We start from the raw sequence: 15,509 nt of genomic DNA on the forward strand, positions 1-15,509 counted from the left end.
ACAAAGGCGGGAGTTACCCTTGATTCCTCTTGGCCTTCAAAAGTCTTTCAAACCCCACCAGCTAAAATGCATCCTAAATCCTCCCCCTTCTCTCCACCATCACCATCACCACCTGGGCATCTCTCGCTCCCTGGAGTGTCCCCCTAATACTCCTCTGGCCCTCCAGTCTTCCCCCACGCAGCGGCCAGAGGGGCCTTTGTTTTTTTGGGGTTTTTTTTAAATATATTTTTATTGATTGTAGAGAGGAAAGGAGAGGGAGAAAGAGGCAAAGACATCAACAATGAGAATCATGCAGCGGCTGCTTCCTGCCCGCCCCTGACTGGGGATTGAGCCCACAGCCGGGGCATGTGCCCTGACCAGGAATCGAACCTGGGACCTCTTGGTTCCTAGGTCGATGCTCAACCACTGAGCCACGCCGGCTGGGCCAGAGGGGCCTTTGTAACATGCAAATCGGACGCGGTCATCCCACACCCACATCCGCCTGGTCCATCTTACCACCCTCCATGGGTTCCCATGGAGCTGGGAATAAAACCTAAGTCTTTACCACGGCTAAAGGCCCTGATGTGATCCTGGCAAGTTCCTTTGGTCTCTTTTTCTTAAATTCTGGCCACTGACCTGTTGCTCCTACAGGCAAAGCCCATCAGCACCTCCATTAGAGTCTCACACCGAAACCCACCTCAATCATTACCATGCCACACTGTTTATCTCTAATAGACACATGGTGTTATTTATTTATCTTCACTATGGTTTACTTGTTACTGTATTCCTTCCTCTAACATAGGGGTTCTCAACCTTTCTAATGCCGCGACCCTTTAATACAGTTCCTCATGTTGTGGTGACCCCCAACCATAAAATTATTTTCGTTGCTACTTCATAACTGTAATTTTGCTACTGTTATGAATCGTAATGTAAATATCTGTGTTTTCCGATGGTCTCAGGAGACCCCTGTGAAAGGGGTCGCGACCCACAGGTTGAGAACCGCTAGCAGGGTCGCCTAAGACAGTGGTCGGCAAACTCCTTAGTCAACAGAGCCAAATGTCAACAGTACAACGATTGAAATTTCTTTTGAGAGCCAAATTTTTTAAACTTAAACTTCTTCTAATGCCACTTCTTCAAAATAGACTCGCCCAGGCCGTGGTATTTTGTGGGGCCAGATTCAAGGGGCCAAAGAGCCGCATGTGGCTTGCGAGCCGCAGTTTGCCGACCAATGGCCTAAGACCATCAGAAAACACAGATATTTACATTACGGTTCGTAACAGTAGCAAAATTACAGTTATAAAGTAGCAACGAAAATAATTTTATGGTTGGGGGTCACCACAACATGAGGAACTGTATTAAAGGGTCGCGGCATAAGAAAGGTTGAGAACCACTGGTCTAACAGAATGTCAGCCTCCATGAGAGGAGGGACTTGGGTCTGTGTGTCACCACTGATTCGCCGGAGTACAGGACAGCACTGAGCATGTGACAAGCTAATACCTGCTGGATGAACCCATGGCTGGCACCTGGAAATCTGTTGCTAGTACCTATCATGTTAAAAGCATCAGCAATGGCCCAGCTGGTGTGGTTGAGCATCAACCTATGAACCAGGAGGTCACGATTCAATTCTCGGTCAGGGCACATGCCCGGGTTGCGGGCTCCATCCCCAGTGGGGAGCTTGCAGGAGGCAGCCGATCCATGATTCTCACTCATCATTGACGTTTCTATCTCTCTCTCCCTCTCCCTTCCTCTCTCTCCCTCTAAAATCAAGAAAAACATATCTAAAAAATAAACATACCAATATTATCTCACTTCAACTGTTTCCATTTGCGGCTTAATACATCCTTTCACAAACAGGCCTGTACCACATTTCACCGACCCTGGGCCTTTAGACTATACACGCCTTTGCATGCAATGGGTTCCTGAGTGACACACAGCACACGCCTTTCAGAGTTCCCTGACGTATAACCGACAGACAAGCTATTACAGCTGCAAAGGGGAGTCCCACCAACGTTTCCTTTCCAACATGATTAACCTTGACTTTACAAGTGACAGAAACTTGTCAATTTAGGTCCATGTGATCATGGGGACAAATAATGTGGTTTAGCATAATGCACATCAAACGCCCGGGAAGCTCATGACAGGTACCAGAGGCCACGAAGCCCGAGGACCCCCTTGACAGGCCCATGTCCACGGTCAATCTGAGCCTCCTGGTTAGCACGCGGTTTGGTGCTTCCTACGACCACTGAAAAGCAAAAACATGACCTAAAAATATCTCCCAGACACAACCTGCGGGTGTGTGAGGTTTTCTTTTTACATAAATCATGAGTAAAATTAAATTTAATTGTCAAGCTTTATTCAACAGCAATAAATATTTTCAATAATGCTATGACATCTAAAAAGGCTTATCTCTATAAGAAACACTTACGTACAAAATACTGGGCAGAGGGGGCAAAGGAAGTGGTTCGTTTTAGCCCTTCTCTATACTGGAAGATCCTAGAAATCCTCCAAGTGCATCAGCTCAGATAAGCATCTCCCCAGCCTTTTCTAAGTGCGCCATCCGACACTTCTTCCTTCTGTTATTTGTCTCTGTGGGTGATTGTTAAGTAAACTCACCACAGGACAATTGAAAATGATGGGAAAAGACATAAATCACAAATTCTGGGTGAAAGCAAGAGGCTACTTGGTGCTTTGCTATTTAAGCCTCTATTTTTATAGATAATAAAATGAGGGCTGCTCGATCGTCTCAAATCACGAGATGTTGGTTAAATTAAACTTTAAACTTGTTGTGGCAAGAAACCATGACTTTTTAGTCTCTTTTAAGGACTGATTAAAACTTGGCTCTGCCCTGACAGGAGGGTTCAGTTTATTAGAGTGTCATCCACATACACCAAAGGCTGTGGGTTCGATCCTGGGTCAGGACACATACAAGAATCAGCCAATGAATGTATAAATGAGTGGAACAACAAATCGCGCGCTCTCCCCACCCCCTTCCTCTAAAATAAATTAAAAATAAAACCTAAAAAGCTTGCATCTTCGTCAGGCCCCTGTCCACAAAAGCAGCCTCGCTTTCGTGAAAAGCTCCCGCAAACCACAAAATATCCCCAAATCAACACTCCTCTTCTCGCTCCTTATTTGCCTTTCTGCCTTTCTTTCCCTCTCTCTTTTTTATTTTTCTGTTTTGCTTTTAAGATCAGAGAGTGTGAGTTGTATGGCATCAGGTTCAACCCCAAACGATAAAAACCCACAGGCTCCTTCCTCCCCACCCGCACCCCGTCTCGGGCGTAAATATTTCATGGTGTGACCATCACTCACTCGGTGCTTACACTGTCTGATCGAGCCTCTGTTTCTGGCTGTGGGATACCCTGGAGGATAGTGCTTTCTCCCGTCCGCTGCTCAGTCGCATAAAACCCTTGCTTCTCAAAGGTACTTCCAAGTTCAATAATTTATTAAACACCGCGCTGGGGCCAGCAAGCACTCGCCGAGATGCATAACTAAAGACTACGGGGCACTATTAGAGAGTGTCATTGATTAAAAAGGTCGACATTAGAGAAAATGACAGCGTTGTTACTTATACAAGAGAGGCAGACTCGGGACAATGGATGCTGCCCCCCCCCCCCCCCCCCCCCGCTAAAGGGCAAGAATGCTAAAATACAAGGAAGTGCAGGTAACAGTCATTAAGCAAACACACGGTGAACAGGCTCTCTACAGAAGTCTAAAATCAGAACTCAGGTCCCAGGTTTCCCCTTCCTCACTATACCCACCCCACTTCTCCTCTTTCTAAATGCAATGTAGAACTGTACCATGTCAGTAAAATACTTCTGAAGCTGCAGTGTAATGATGACATTGATACCTTAACGATAGGACTCCCAAAGTCTACTCATCATTATTCTTCCCTCCTACCGATCTCTGAGCGATAGGATGGGAAGACACTGAGAGAGAATCGCATATCCGTAACACGTATAAAAGCGAAATAATAAAAACTTGAGTGGCATACTCTGATCAGCAAGTATTTGTTGGACTCAGATTCACCAGGAGCCGTAGTAGATACTTAAGAGACTGAAACATCACCTGGTGTTCACAGGCTACAACATGTGGGTGACCACATGCACACTGAGTGTCTAGAAGAAGTCCTGAAACAGCATAGAATTCGTTGCCACGTTGAGTAGGAGTCTTGGAGGGACTGGGTATTTCAGAGAAGGTCGAAAGAAACCCAGTGGTCAAGGAAGATGTTAAGGAGCAAAGGGTTCCTACATATTAAATTTTCTTTTCTTAATTTGATTTCCAAATAAACTTTAGGAAAAGAAACTCTGATACTCAAATTTAATGATTGACACAATGGGTTAACTGCCACCTAAACATGGTAGATACCAACCAAGCGCTTAGCTCCCTCACAAAACCTAACTGAAATGCCTGTGAAGACGCGGAAACAAAACAACAAACCCACACGTCTTGGGGACAAAGAGAATGAGAGAGAAGATCAGGGCAGATGAAAGACATCCACCTCACACTTGGAAGACGAAAAGGGAGCGAGTGTTCACCAACGTCACGAAGCCTGCTGGCAGGGCAGGGGTCGAGGGAGAACGGGAAAACCAGTAAGTAGTGAGCGGATTCACGCCTCCATCCCCAGAAGGGTCAGGAGTTCTAGCTACCTCTGAAGGCAGGTGTATCTCAGAAGTGGAGCCGGAGGAAGCAAATATGGTATATTTGGACCATATGGGTTTTGCATTTCAATTAGCAGACAGTTCTTTACAATGAAGAACTTGGGAATAAAAACCCACATTTTCAACTTCTTTCGAAAAATCAGAGGATCTGCAAACACATTCGCACACGGCAGCGAAGTTGCCGCTGGCCCCTTTCGGTAGGAAATGTCCCTCCCGTTCCACCACGGACACCACCAGTCCCTGCTGTCCCTCCTAACCCGAGGCCGAGTTGTAGCTTTCATTCATCTCACCCCCATCCTCCCCGGGAGGGAGGCGAAGTTTAAGAGTCCCGCTGCAAAGAGAGGTGACTGCATGGGGGGGAAAAAGGCATCTGTAAAATGTACTTGGAGTCATTTTATTTGGGGGTATCCTGGGAAAAGCCTGAATAATGCAATGAAACAGTAAGATAAGGCAAAGTACACCCCGCACTCAGAAACAGCGGACAAGGGACACCTGGTATATTTCATCTCTCAGGAAAAAGGCAGCACTCTGGGATCCGAGCACCCTCACCCTCAGCACTGCCAGATTCATCTCTTCTCAAAGGGTCAAATGCCAAAGACCCAGATTTCAGCTGCATAAGATGAGCGGGGGCGGGAGGGGGGACAGTAAGGGGGGTAGGGGGAGAGGAGGGAGAGAGAAAAGAAGGGGTGTCCTTTACATCCCTAAACAGGAAAGAAATCATAACGCTTTATAGGGATAAAGACGGATCAAGTTCTTAATTCATAGACTTATAAAAGCCCTAAAGGCTCTTTCCTTAGATAACATACTTGAGATATGTGTGTGTGTGTGTGTGTGTGTGTGAGTGTGTGTGTGAGAGAGAGAGAGAGAGAGAGAGAGAGAGAATGACATGGCCAAGCTTAGCAAACACTTAAGGGAAATTCCTAGAAGTTTCCAAACACTGTTTAAATGTGTTCAAATGACTTTTTGAAACACAAAATGATCAGCTATTCAAAGGATCCAGTGACATCTTTTTTTTTTTCTTTTTCCTGATTGGAAACGGAGATTTCACTTGGCTGTAAAAGTCAGGTGACCAGATTTTAACATGGGTAAAGCGGGACACCATTGACCGGGGCGGGAGGGGTGGGAGGTTCTAGATTAAAAATTTGTTCTATATGGAGCAAGAAAAATTTTCATAGAACACAAAAATAGTATTGTAATTTTTTTTAATTTCAACATAAGTACAATTTACAAATATAATAAATAAAAAATTATGTATAGTATTATTTTATTCTTTGGCATATTTCTCATTTGAGTGAATTTTTTTTAGTAGATTGCTGTCGTTGTTTAAAAGGTCATGAATTTGCCTTACTTGTGACACTTACGACTTACTTGTAACGTAAGTCGTAAGTGTCACTTTCAAGGCCGGCGCTAGACTTTTTGCCGCCACTATAAAATATAAATAATACAAGTACTGTCTGCTAAATTCAAGAAAATGTATGTATTTATGAAATAAATAAATTACTTACCTAAATTACCTGATTACCTGATTTGTAATGACATCACTTGTTTAACTAGCTTACTAGCACGCAGTACGATGTGTATCGTCTGAGAGACAGTTACAAAATGTTTTCGTGGTTGCCAATCCCAAAAAATGCCATTGTTCATTAAGTCCAAACAATGGTGGTCGAATTCTAACAACTGATCAACAATGCGAACTTTGATAAGCAGTTCTCGATAATCAGTTCTCAACAATTATTTGTTATTATTAAAGTTTAACATTATAAAATTAACAAAAATAATATAAAACTCATATCCTGGCTAAATAGCCACATGGCCGCCGCAAACCGTATATTCCCTTCCCGTTCTCCCGCCGTTCCCTAGCTTGTCATGCATTCTTTCCAAAAATCGGGACTTTTTTAAAACGCCGCGGGACGCGGGACAAATGGTTAAAAAGCGGGACGTCTGGTCACCTTATGTAAAAGCGACTTTGGGCTGTATACCTATTAGCTAAAAACAACAATGCCACAGGACCTGCTTTGCGATTAACAGCCCTGTCATTTATCCTTTAAATGTCTATCTCCTCCGTCACCATTTTATTGTAGTTAAACAGCAACCAGTGTGTGACCGAGCGCATTCGAATGCTCGGGGCGCACAAAGAGCTCCCTGTTCTGTTTCCAGCCCGATGGACTTTCACTCGTGTGAACAAAAGACAAGACCCTGCCGTTCTTCACATTAGAAGGCAAGAAACAGCCAGGGAAGACACGGCCCAGAAAGCCTCGCTCTGGGTTCCCTTTACAGATGCAAATGAGAACAAGTGAACCAAGTAACTGCTCTTCTCTTTCGGGAGTTTTTAAAAAGTCCTGAGAAAGAGGCATCAACTTGGAAAGGGTTGTGCTAATCACTTGCAACCCACTAGAGGCCACAGGGTGCATGGTATCTAACCCAGGCGACATTAGAGGGAGGAGGGCCGCCTGCAAACTTGAGGGCCTGAAGCCAGGGAGCCAGGCACAGAGAAATAGCAGTGGAATCGGGCAAGGGAACTGGGAGCACTCAGTAGACTGGACATTCGAAACCTGAAATTTTAAAAAGCCCCCAAGCCCTTTTAAGAAAGGAGATGAAGCCCAACTGGCGTTGCTCAGTGGTTGAGCGTCGACCTAGGAACCAGGAAGTCACGGTTCGATACCCGGTCAGGGCACAGGCCCGGGTTGCGGGCTCCATCCCCAGTAGGGGGTGTGCAGGAGGCAGCCGATCCATGATTCTCTCTCATCACTGATGTTTCTATCGCTCTCTCCCTCCCCCTTCCTCTCTGAAATCAATAAAAATATATTTAAGAAAAGAAAAAAAAAAGGAGATGAAGTTGAATCACTAAGGAAAGAAGCTGTGGCTGCCCCTGCCCCCCAACACACACACACACACACGCACGCACGCACGCACGCACACACACACACACTGGAAGAGAGGGCGCCCTGACCACATCGTACAGAAAGCCCTTGAGATCCGTCCTGGTTATCAATTTCCTAAATGAGTTATTTTCTGTCCCAGTCTTCTTGCTCATCTATCTCTCCCGTATCTTCCCTATTAATATATCTCCCGTGTCATTCGTTCTTACATCAATTAATGCATTATCTTTTTTTTATAGGTTGTTTCAATTTGTAGGGGTTGAAAGAAGGAAGGGTGAGAAGTCTGTTTCAATTTTGACATTAATATTTAGGACCGAGAGAAGGAAATCTCGGGGCTCGGGGTTTATCTGCCTCTTCTGCAATGTGTAGAAACCGTGTATTATCGAGGATTAGGCTTGGCTGCAAGTGACAGAAAATCCAAAATGACAGTGGATTCAACCAGGCTGATAGGACCGGCCCGCACGCTGACGATCGGAACACAGCGCTTACATTTCAGGAGCGGGATGAAAGGACGGGCCTCCGCACAAAGGGGCAAAGGGTACACCAGGCTTTCTGTGAGGGAAACTGTAGGATAGATCTTCTTCCTTAGTCACGTGGCCACATCTAGCTGCAGGGGAGGCTGGGAAATGCACTCTGTATTCCAGGCAGCGGCTGCCCTGAAAACTCCATGATAGAGGCAGCAAGAAGCATCTGGGAGTTCACGTGCAGTCTCTACCACAAGGAGGTTTCCAAGTTTTATAAGAGTAGAAATAGTGGTGGTTTCAGGCAAAAAAATCCTCATCGGGCCCAGTCAGCATGGCTCAGTGGTTGAGCATTGACCTATGAACCAGGAGGTCACAGTTCGATTCCTGGTCAGGGCACATGCCTGGCTTGCAGGCTCAATCCCCAGTGTGGGATGTGCAGGAGGCAGCCAGTCAATGATTCTCTCTCATCATTGATGTTTCTCTCTCTCTCCCTCTCCTTTCCTCTCTGAAATCAATAAAAATATTTTTTTTAATTCCTCATCAAACTTGCAAATGCTCCAAACAGAAGAGCCACTGAAGTCTATGGATTTGCAATGAAACCTTGGAGGACTCCCTACCATTCTTGAGGTACACCTCCATGGTCAGGATCAGTCAGCGGAATATCCCCATGGTCTCTCTCCCTCCGGAGTGAGTGTCCCATTCCTGGGACTCCCAAAGGCCCGAGGGGACTCCCCTCTGGGTCGGGTCAACTGCCCACGTTCCTCGGCCCTACAACCCAATCACCTCCCACCATTAAGAAAGAGAGGCCTTTCACATCCGAGGGGCAGATCTCACATAAAGGACATTTGGCAGATGCCCAAAGGTGACAGGGATGAGAGCAGAATAAATAAAGAAGAATGTAGAAGCCAGTTGGGGCAGCCTTTCATTATAGCCCTTTCAAGAGCTATTAATCTTGGTCATAGTCAGTCGGCTAAACATAATTACTCCGCCCGGCACATGTGGTGCCCACCAACTAGCAGCAGTAACAGGCCTTTCCTAGGAAAGACGGGGCTCTGGCCTGCCATCAGCCACCTGGACCGGGTTTGTGGGGTTGCTCTAACACAAGCCCCTCTTCAGCCCTACCCGACGCTGACATCGGATGGAGCCATCCCTTCAGCGATGCTGTCATGCTACCAGGAAGTTGTAGAAGTACCTGGAGGTGTATTGAAAGCCTACTGGCAGTATTTTACAAGGAGATTTGTCAGTTCCTTTGATGTATAATGAAGGTAAATACAATTTTAAATACACAGCATTATTTTTCCCCAAAGTATTTCCTTGTTGAGATGTTTTAATGGAGTGCTGTTTACTTTAATTCACCACTCATTTTTAGACTCCCCCTTAAACTCATGGTACCTTTGAACTTGAGCATCGGTTTCGTTTAGAGAGAAAGCTCTGGGCCTGGAATTCTAGATCACAGATCCAGCTCAGTGCCGTCACGAGGAAGCCAACAAGCTCTCCGGGCTTCCCCGGGCCCCAGTCTGACTTAAAAAAGCCATGTGGTTCTTCACCAATGTAACAGCACAAGTGGCATCATCTATATATATAAAAGCCCAGCAACCAAACTGCAGAATGACCAGAATGACCGGTCACTATGACAGCACACTGCGGTGGCCAACAGGCCCAATTGGGCCCCAATCAGCCCCACCCAACCTCCCGTGGCCCCTCCCCACCCCGCCAGCCCTGCCCCCAATCGGCCCCCATCAGGGCATGCCAGCCAGACCCCACTGTGCACGAATTCGTGCACCGGGCCTCTAGTTGGATAATAATGGTAATACTAGTCCATCTAACCTTAAGAACGTGTCAAAGGCCCTACCTGGAAGAGGGATCATAAGAGGAGTCACCACAGGGTTTCCTGAAGCCATGGGGGAACAGGGACCATGGGAGGTTGGCTGTGGGAGCACACTGACCACCAGGGGGCAGCTCCTGTGTTGATTGTCTGCCCCCTGGTTGTCAGTGCACATCATAGCCACCGGCTGGTTGTCCGGTCATAACAGTCACTTAGGGTTTTATATATATAGATAGTTATAAATTTCATTTATTATATCACAGGAGACATTAAAATAATTGTGGGTCATCTGATATTGTCCCTTGCAAGCCACCATCCCACCCTGCAGATACACCGCTACCACAGAGCTGGAAAAGAAGACTGTAAAAATGACAGTGGGACCACATAATTGTCCATCATTAGCAGTTGGAGGGTGGGGGATGAGTCTTAAAACAAATGATTCCACATGGATGGGAAGGGGCAAGGTTGGTTGCTAAGCTGCAGTATAGAAATCAACTAAAAAAAAAATCTTCAAGGTAATATTTGAACACTAACTAACTACCCTCAAATTAAAATTCCCAAAAGCAAAAGTGCTTTAGATTCGAATCTCCTTTGATGCAGACATTCTACTTACATGCATATATGGATGCACCACATTTTGTTCATCTGCTGATGAACATTTGCGCTGTTTCCACTTTTTGGCTATTAGGAATAATGCTGCTATAGAAAAAAAAAAAGTGTACAGAAAAAGTCTAACCCTGAAAAAGGTTATCTCTCTCCTATTACTTTTCTCACCCAAACTTTCTCTCTTAAACAGGTAACTACTGTTGAATCTTTCCAGAGATAATGGATCTTTTTGCAAGCATTTTACACAAATGAAAATCCAAGTATTCTGCACCTTGCTTTTTTAATTTAAGTATATTAAAGATGGTTTCATATTGGCACAGAGAGAATAATCTCTTCTTAGCGGTACCGGGATAGCTCACTGGCTACATCTCCCTTTATCTTTTAACCTGTCTCCTACTGATGGGCATTTAGGTTGTTTCTTATGTTTTGCCACTACAAATAATGCCATCACAAAATTATTGTACATGTATGCCAGTATATTCAGTGGAATAAATGCACGTAAGTAGATAGTTGGGTCAAAGGGGACTTAATATAAATCAAATTTTGCTTCCAGGACATTATAATTAAGAAAGGTAAAATATAAGAGATTCTAATCTGACTGTTGCTTGAATAAGAGGGTACAAAATCAGCAGCATCACTAGAAAATGAGCCATCCACTGCATAATAATTTTTGCTAATATCCTTGAGTTATAATTCACATAAAATTAAATTCACCCATTTAGAATGCACGATTCAATAGTTTTTAGTGTTAATATACTCACAGAACTTTGCAACGATCAGCACAACCTACACAATCTAAGTTTAGAACTTTGTCATCATATCATAGCATTCCATATCATAGCATTCACTCTCAATCCCTACCTCACCCCATTTCCAGCCCTAGGCGATCACTAATCTGCTTTCTGTCTCTATAGATTTGTCGATTACAGACATTTTCTATAAACAGATTCACACAATATTTTGTATTTTGTGTTTGGCTTTCCCTTGGTATAAAGCTATTAAGGCTCATCCATATTGCAGTGTGAATTGAAACCTCATTCCTTTTCACTGCAGTATAATATTCCACTGTGTGGCTACAGGACATTGTGATAACCATGCAGCCCTAATGGCCATTTTGGGTTGGTTTCTATTTGGGGGCTGTTATGAATAATGCTGCTATAAACATTTGTGTCTGAGTTTTTGTGTGGACATACTTCCATTTCTTGTGGGTACATACCTATGAGTGAGCAAGTGAGTGAACAGACAGAAACAGACAAAAATTCAGTGAGTGAATTTTTTTTTAACATAAGGAGGAAAAAAGAGAAACCAAAACATCAACGCCAAATACATTAACCAGAAAACTCTGGTTTGATGCCAGAGTACAAGGTAAGATCTTTAAAACCTCCCAAAATACAACCTTTATTTGATAATAAAAATGAATGTAAAAAGTAAATAAATGTCCATACACATTAGGTCAAAACAAACCTACCGCTGCCACCATCCAAGTAAACAGAAGAAAAGTTCCATTGGTTCCAACTGACGGCCTGCCATGCTCTCCCCTCAGGCCTCCTCCTCGGAACAGTCTCATCTCCCATGCTCTTGTGCAACTCCATCAAGTCAGCTTGCTCTGAACACGCACTTTGCTCCATGCACCACGACAGACAGAAATTCATAAAACCCTTGCCTTCCGATTCAATTCAGATTCCAGTGGGATACTTGTTGATAATTGTATGTGGAGATGTTAAGATATAAACCAAGGAAAAGCAAACTTTGTTCTCGACAGGGCCACATAGCAAATATCTCAGGCTTTGTACGCCACATATGGCGCCTACTGAATATTCTCTGTCTACTTTTTTTTTCTTTACAATCTTTTAGAAACATAAAAACCATTCTCAGCTCAAGAGCCAGAATGGGTATAAAACTATACCCACAGAGAACAATTACATGTTTAACTTTACCAACTACACATGCTGGATAAAATTTAAAATTCAAAAATATGTGTTATAATTGCCTCAATTCAATTGTGGTTCTTTTTTTTTAACTAATTATTTGCTTATTTCCAAGACACTGTTAATACCAATGTTATTTCTTCCACAGAGGCCTTGGTAATTGGTGAAATAAGCTCTTTTTCTGCCCTAAGTGGCACCTACCCTCCAATTCCCCATCGAAGCTACATTCTGCAAAGCTAGCTGGAACCTGTTGAATACCAGGTCCTAATAACACACACACACACACACACACACACACACACACACACACACACAATCTCTTCCTGTACTAATCCCTCTGTACTAGTGTGAATGGTCTAAGCTACATGGTGAATAAACTTCCAAATCTCAGGGGCTCAATACAGCAAACTTTCTTACTGTCCAATGCGGGCCAGTGGGAAGCAGAGGTGGGCTCTACTGCACACAGTCATTCACGGATCAGACTACTGGAGACCCCAATACCTGGAACAGACTCCCCAAAGTCACTGTGGCAGGGAAAGAGAAAGCACGCAGGTGGCACACTAGCTCCTAAATGTCTTGACTAGGAATGATACCCTGCACTTCTGCTTCCATTTCTTTGGTCAGAACTAATCATATGATCCCACCTCACTGCAAGGGAAGCTGGGAATTGTAGTCTTCCCAGTGTGCTCAGAAAGAAGAGCAGCTAAGAGTTCTATAGAAAAAGCTAAAGTCGATGCAGGATGCCAGAAGTGACCTCACCAAGGCTGGGCATGCCTCAAATCTCAGTCATGCACTACCATATGACTACTAAGGTGTGGTATGTAGACCACTCATGCAGAAATAAATCCAGTTCACCATCCTTAGACTCTCAGGCTGGTAAAGCCAGGTCCCCATAGCACATTCCTGACCTCAGTGCAGCAGAAATGAACAAGGGTTGCTTAGTCGTTTCTGGGATTATGTTATCAGGCTTATCCAATAAACACTTACAAGATGAATCGAACTTTAGGTTTATCTAAAGCAATATCACACAACGCTACCGACAGCACGTATGCACCGAAACGCATGTCTGAGGACAGGATGAGAAACCAACTGGTAACTGGTCATTTTGACAAAAAAAGACCCTGAGCCCCTTTCTCCAGGACCCCATACCTCTCCTCCTTTATACCCTCCTCTCCCCTGGAGAACACAGCACGTAAAGACCATCTTACCTCTGTATATCCACAACGCCGCACTCAGAACTGTGGACCTAGTCTAAGGTGCTCAACAAACACTTCTTTATTTGAATGAAACAATGAGGGAAGTGACTCAATGAAACTCCAGTGGAAGCTGAGTCCTGTTAGCACATGGCCTCTCCCATAGCAACATTCCAGGGTTAAAAATCTGGGACGGAGAGAGCTGCGTGTTTCCCAGAAGGATCACGGAGGCATGTGGGGTGGGTAGCCAAGTTGGACTTTGGCTCACAATGCCCCAAGGACACTGACAAATAGCCCAATAATCACCCGTGTGAGTCTCAGAAGTCACTCCTCAGCGCTGCGCCACAAAAGCCAAAGGGAATTATTCATTAGCGAGTGTGAGTAACACGGATGCCACCAGCAGATTGTGTTTGCCTTTGCTGAATTATTCATTAGCATTTGTGAGAAATGTACAACCCAAAGGGTGTGTTAAACCCATCCAGATTGTTGGGCAATGTTTGTTTTCTTTCAAAAAGATTTTATTTTTTTTAAAAAAGAAAAATCACCTCCAAGCTACAGTTCTCACATTTAAGACCAGTTCTAAATCTGGCTAAACCAGTCGGTGAAGAGCAGAACGGCAGGTAGAAAGGGGTATCGGGGACCTTATTTAATATTCATCATCATCATGACAGGCAGTCGACTGAACCAATGCTTGTTTACCTGTCCGCGTCTTGCCTTTTCAGATGCTGCGCGGTCAAAGCCAGTAGGAGCTCTACAATGAGATTCCTATGTGGAGGGAAAGAAAAGGCCTTTGAGTCCTGTCACAGAGCAGATGCAAGTTTAATTACTGCGCGTTAAGCTTTCCATCTTGTCTAGGTATCCTGGAAAGCAACTGTAAACAACAGACACTGGGCAATCAGGTGTCAGCGGCTCATTTGATCTGCTCGGAAATGTCACAGATCCCTGCCAGGACCCGAGTTGGGAAAGGGAACAAAGAGAGAGAACAGAGGGTGTTGCAGGCAGACCTTGGGGGGCTGGCGGGGCGGGGGTGCCTGCTGGCGCTGGGGAGGGCTCCCACTTCCCAGCTCCACCTTCCCAGAGGATGACTCCCGCCCTGACAAAGCTCTCTCATCTCACATTTGTTATACATCCCCCCGTGGTCTGCAGAAATCACCGCCACAACTGGGGAGTCCACTGGAGAGGTACTGAGCACAATCAAATTACTTGACACTAAAAGAAAACTAGCATGGGCGGATCTTTTTTTTTTAAGGCAACTGGAGAAATCTGGAAATGAATGCAGAATCTAAATTCAGGTACAAGAGAACATCTCAGCCAGCAGCCTCCAAGAAAACCTAGGCCTAGCTGCATGCCCATCTTTTGAGCGCGCCCCTAATTGAATAAGAAGAATGTTCCATTCTATGAAGCTCCGGGCCTGCAAGGAGCTGTCAAGTGCCCTGCTGTTTCCCTGCTAATGGGAGAGGCATTTGTAGGCGAGTGAGAGGAAGCGGTCGCTGTGTGTACACGATTTGTAATTCTGCAAAGAGCCCGCAGCCTTCCTGAAGGGTGCCCACATCCAGGGCACGCTGATCGCTTCCACGAGACAACTGGATTTCTCTGCTCACAGCCAAACCAGACTTCCAGGGGTGCTCTCTGCTGAATTCTTTTACAGGAATGTTCAATGTTATTGACTTAAGTCAAACTCTGCCCACTTACCCACTGCTATAATGCTATAACAATTTCCAAATGGAGGGAGGGGGACAGGGGGAGAGGGTTCTGAAGCAACCAAGCTCTATTAAATGTGGAGCAAATTAATCCAACTCTCTGAGCTTCGATTTCCTCATCTCGAAAAGCAGGGGGGAAATGGCAACCTCGGAGGGCTCCTGTGAGGATTACAGAGGCTACTCCATGTTCGTTACAGCCAGGATGATTCTATTACAGAACAGGAAAATTAGTATTCATAATGCAATCATGATTTGCCTAGTCACATTATTCCCA

At 44.8% G+C, this 15,509-nt stretch overlaps 1 protein-coding gene across 2 annotated transcripts in view; it reads right to left on the bottom strand.

Annotated features, from left to right (window-relative positions):
* Positions 1-15,509, bottom strand: part of FTO (FTO alpha-ketoglutarate dependent dioxygenase) — a 297,600-nt gene that overhangs the window by 252,378 nt on the left and 29,713 nt on the right. The window contains exon 2 of one of the 2 annotated variants that reach the window (XM_028126962.2): positions 14,235-14,300. The exons of the other annotated variant lie outside the window; for it this stretch is intronic. Within the exon in view, the coding sequence (XP_027982763.2) occupies positions 14,235-14,300 (66 nt within the window). The remainder of the gene's footprint in view (positions 1-14,234; positions 14,301-15,509) is intronic. 2 annotated transcript variants of the gene reach the window in all.

This window comes from Eptesicus fuscus, chromosome 21 (assembly GCF_027574615.1).
Source record: "Eptesicus fuscus isolate TK198812 chromosome 21, DD_ASM_mEF_20220401, whole genome shotgun sequence".
NCBI lineage: Eukaryota > Metazoa > Chordata > Mammalia > Chiroptera > Vespertilionidae > Eptesicus > Eptesicus fuscus.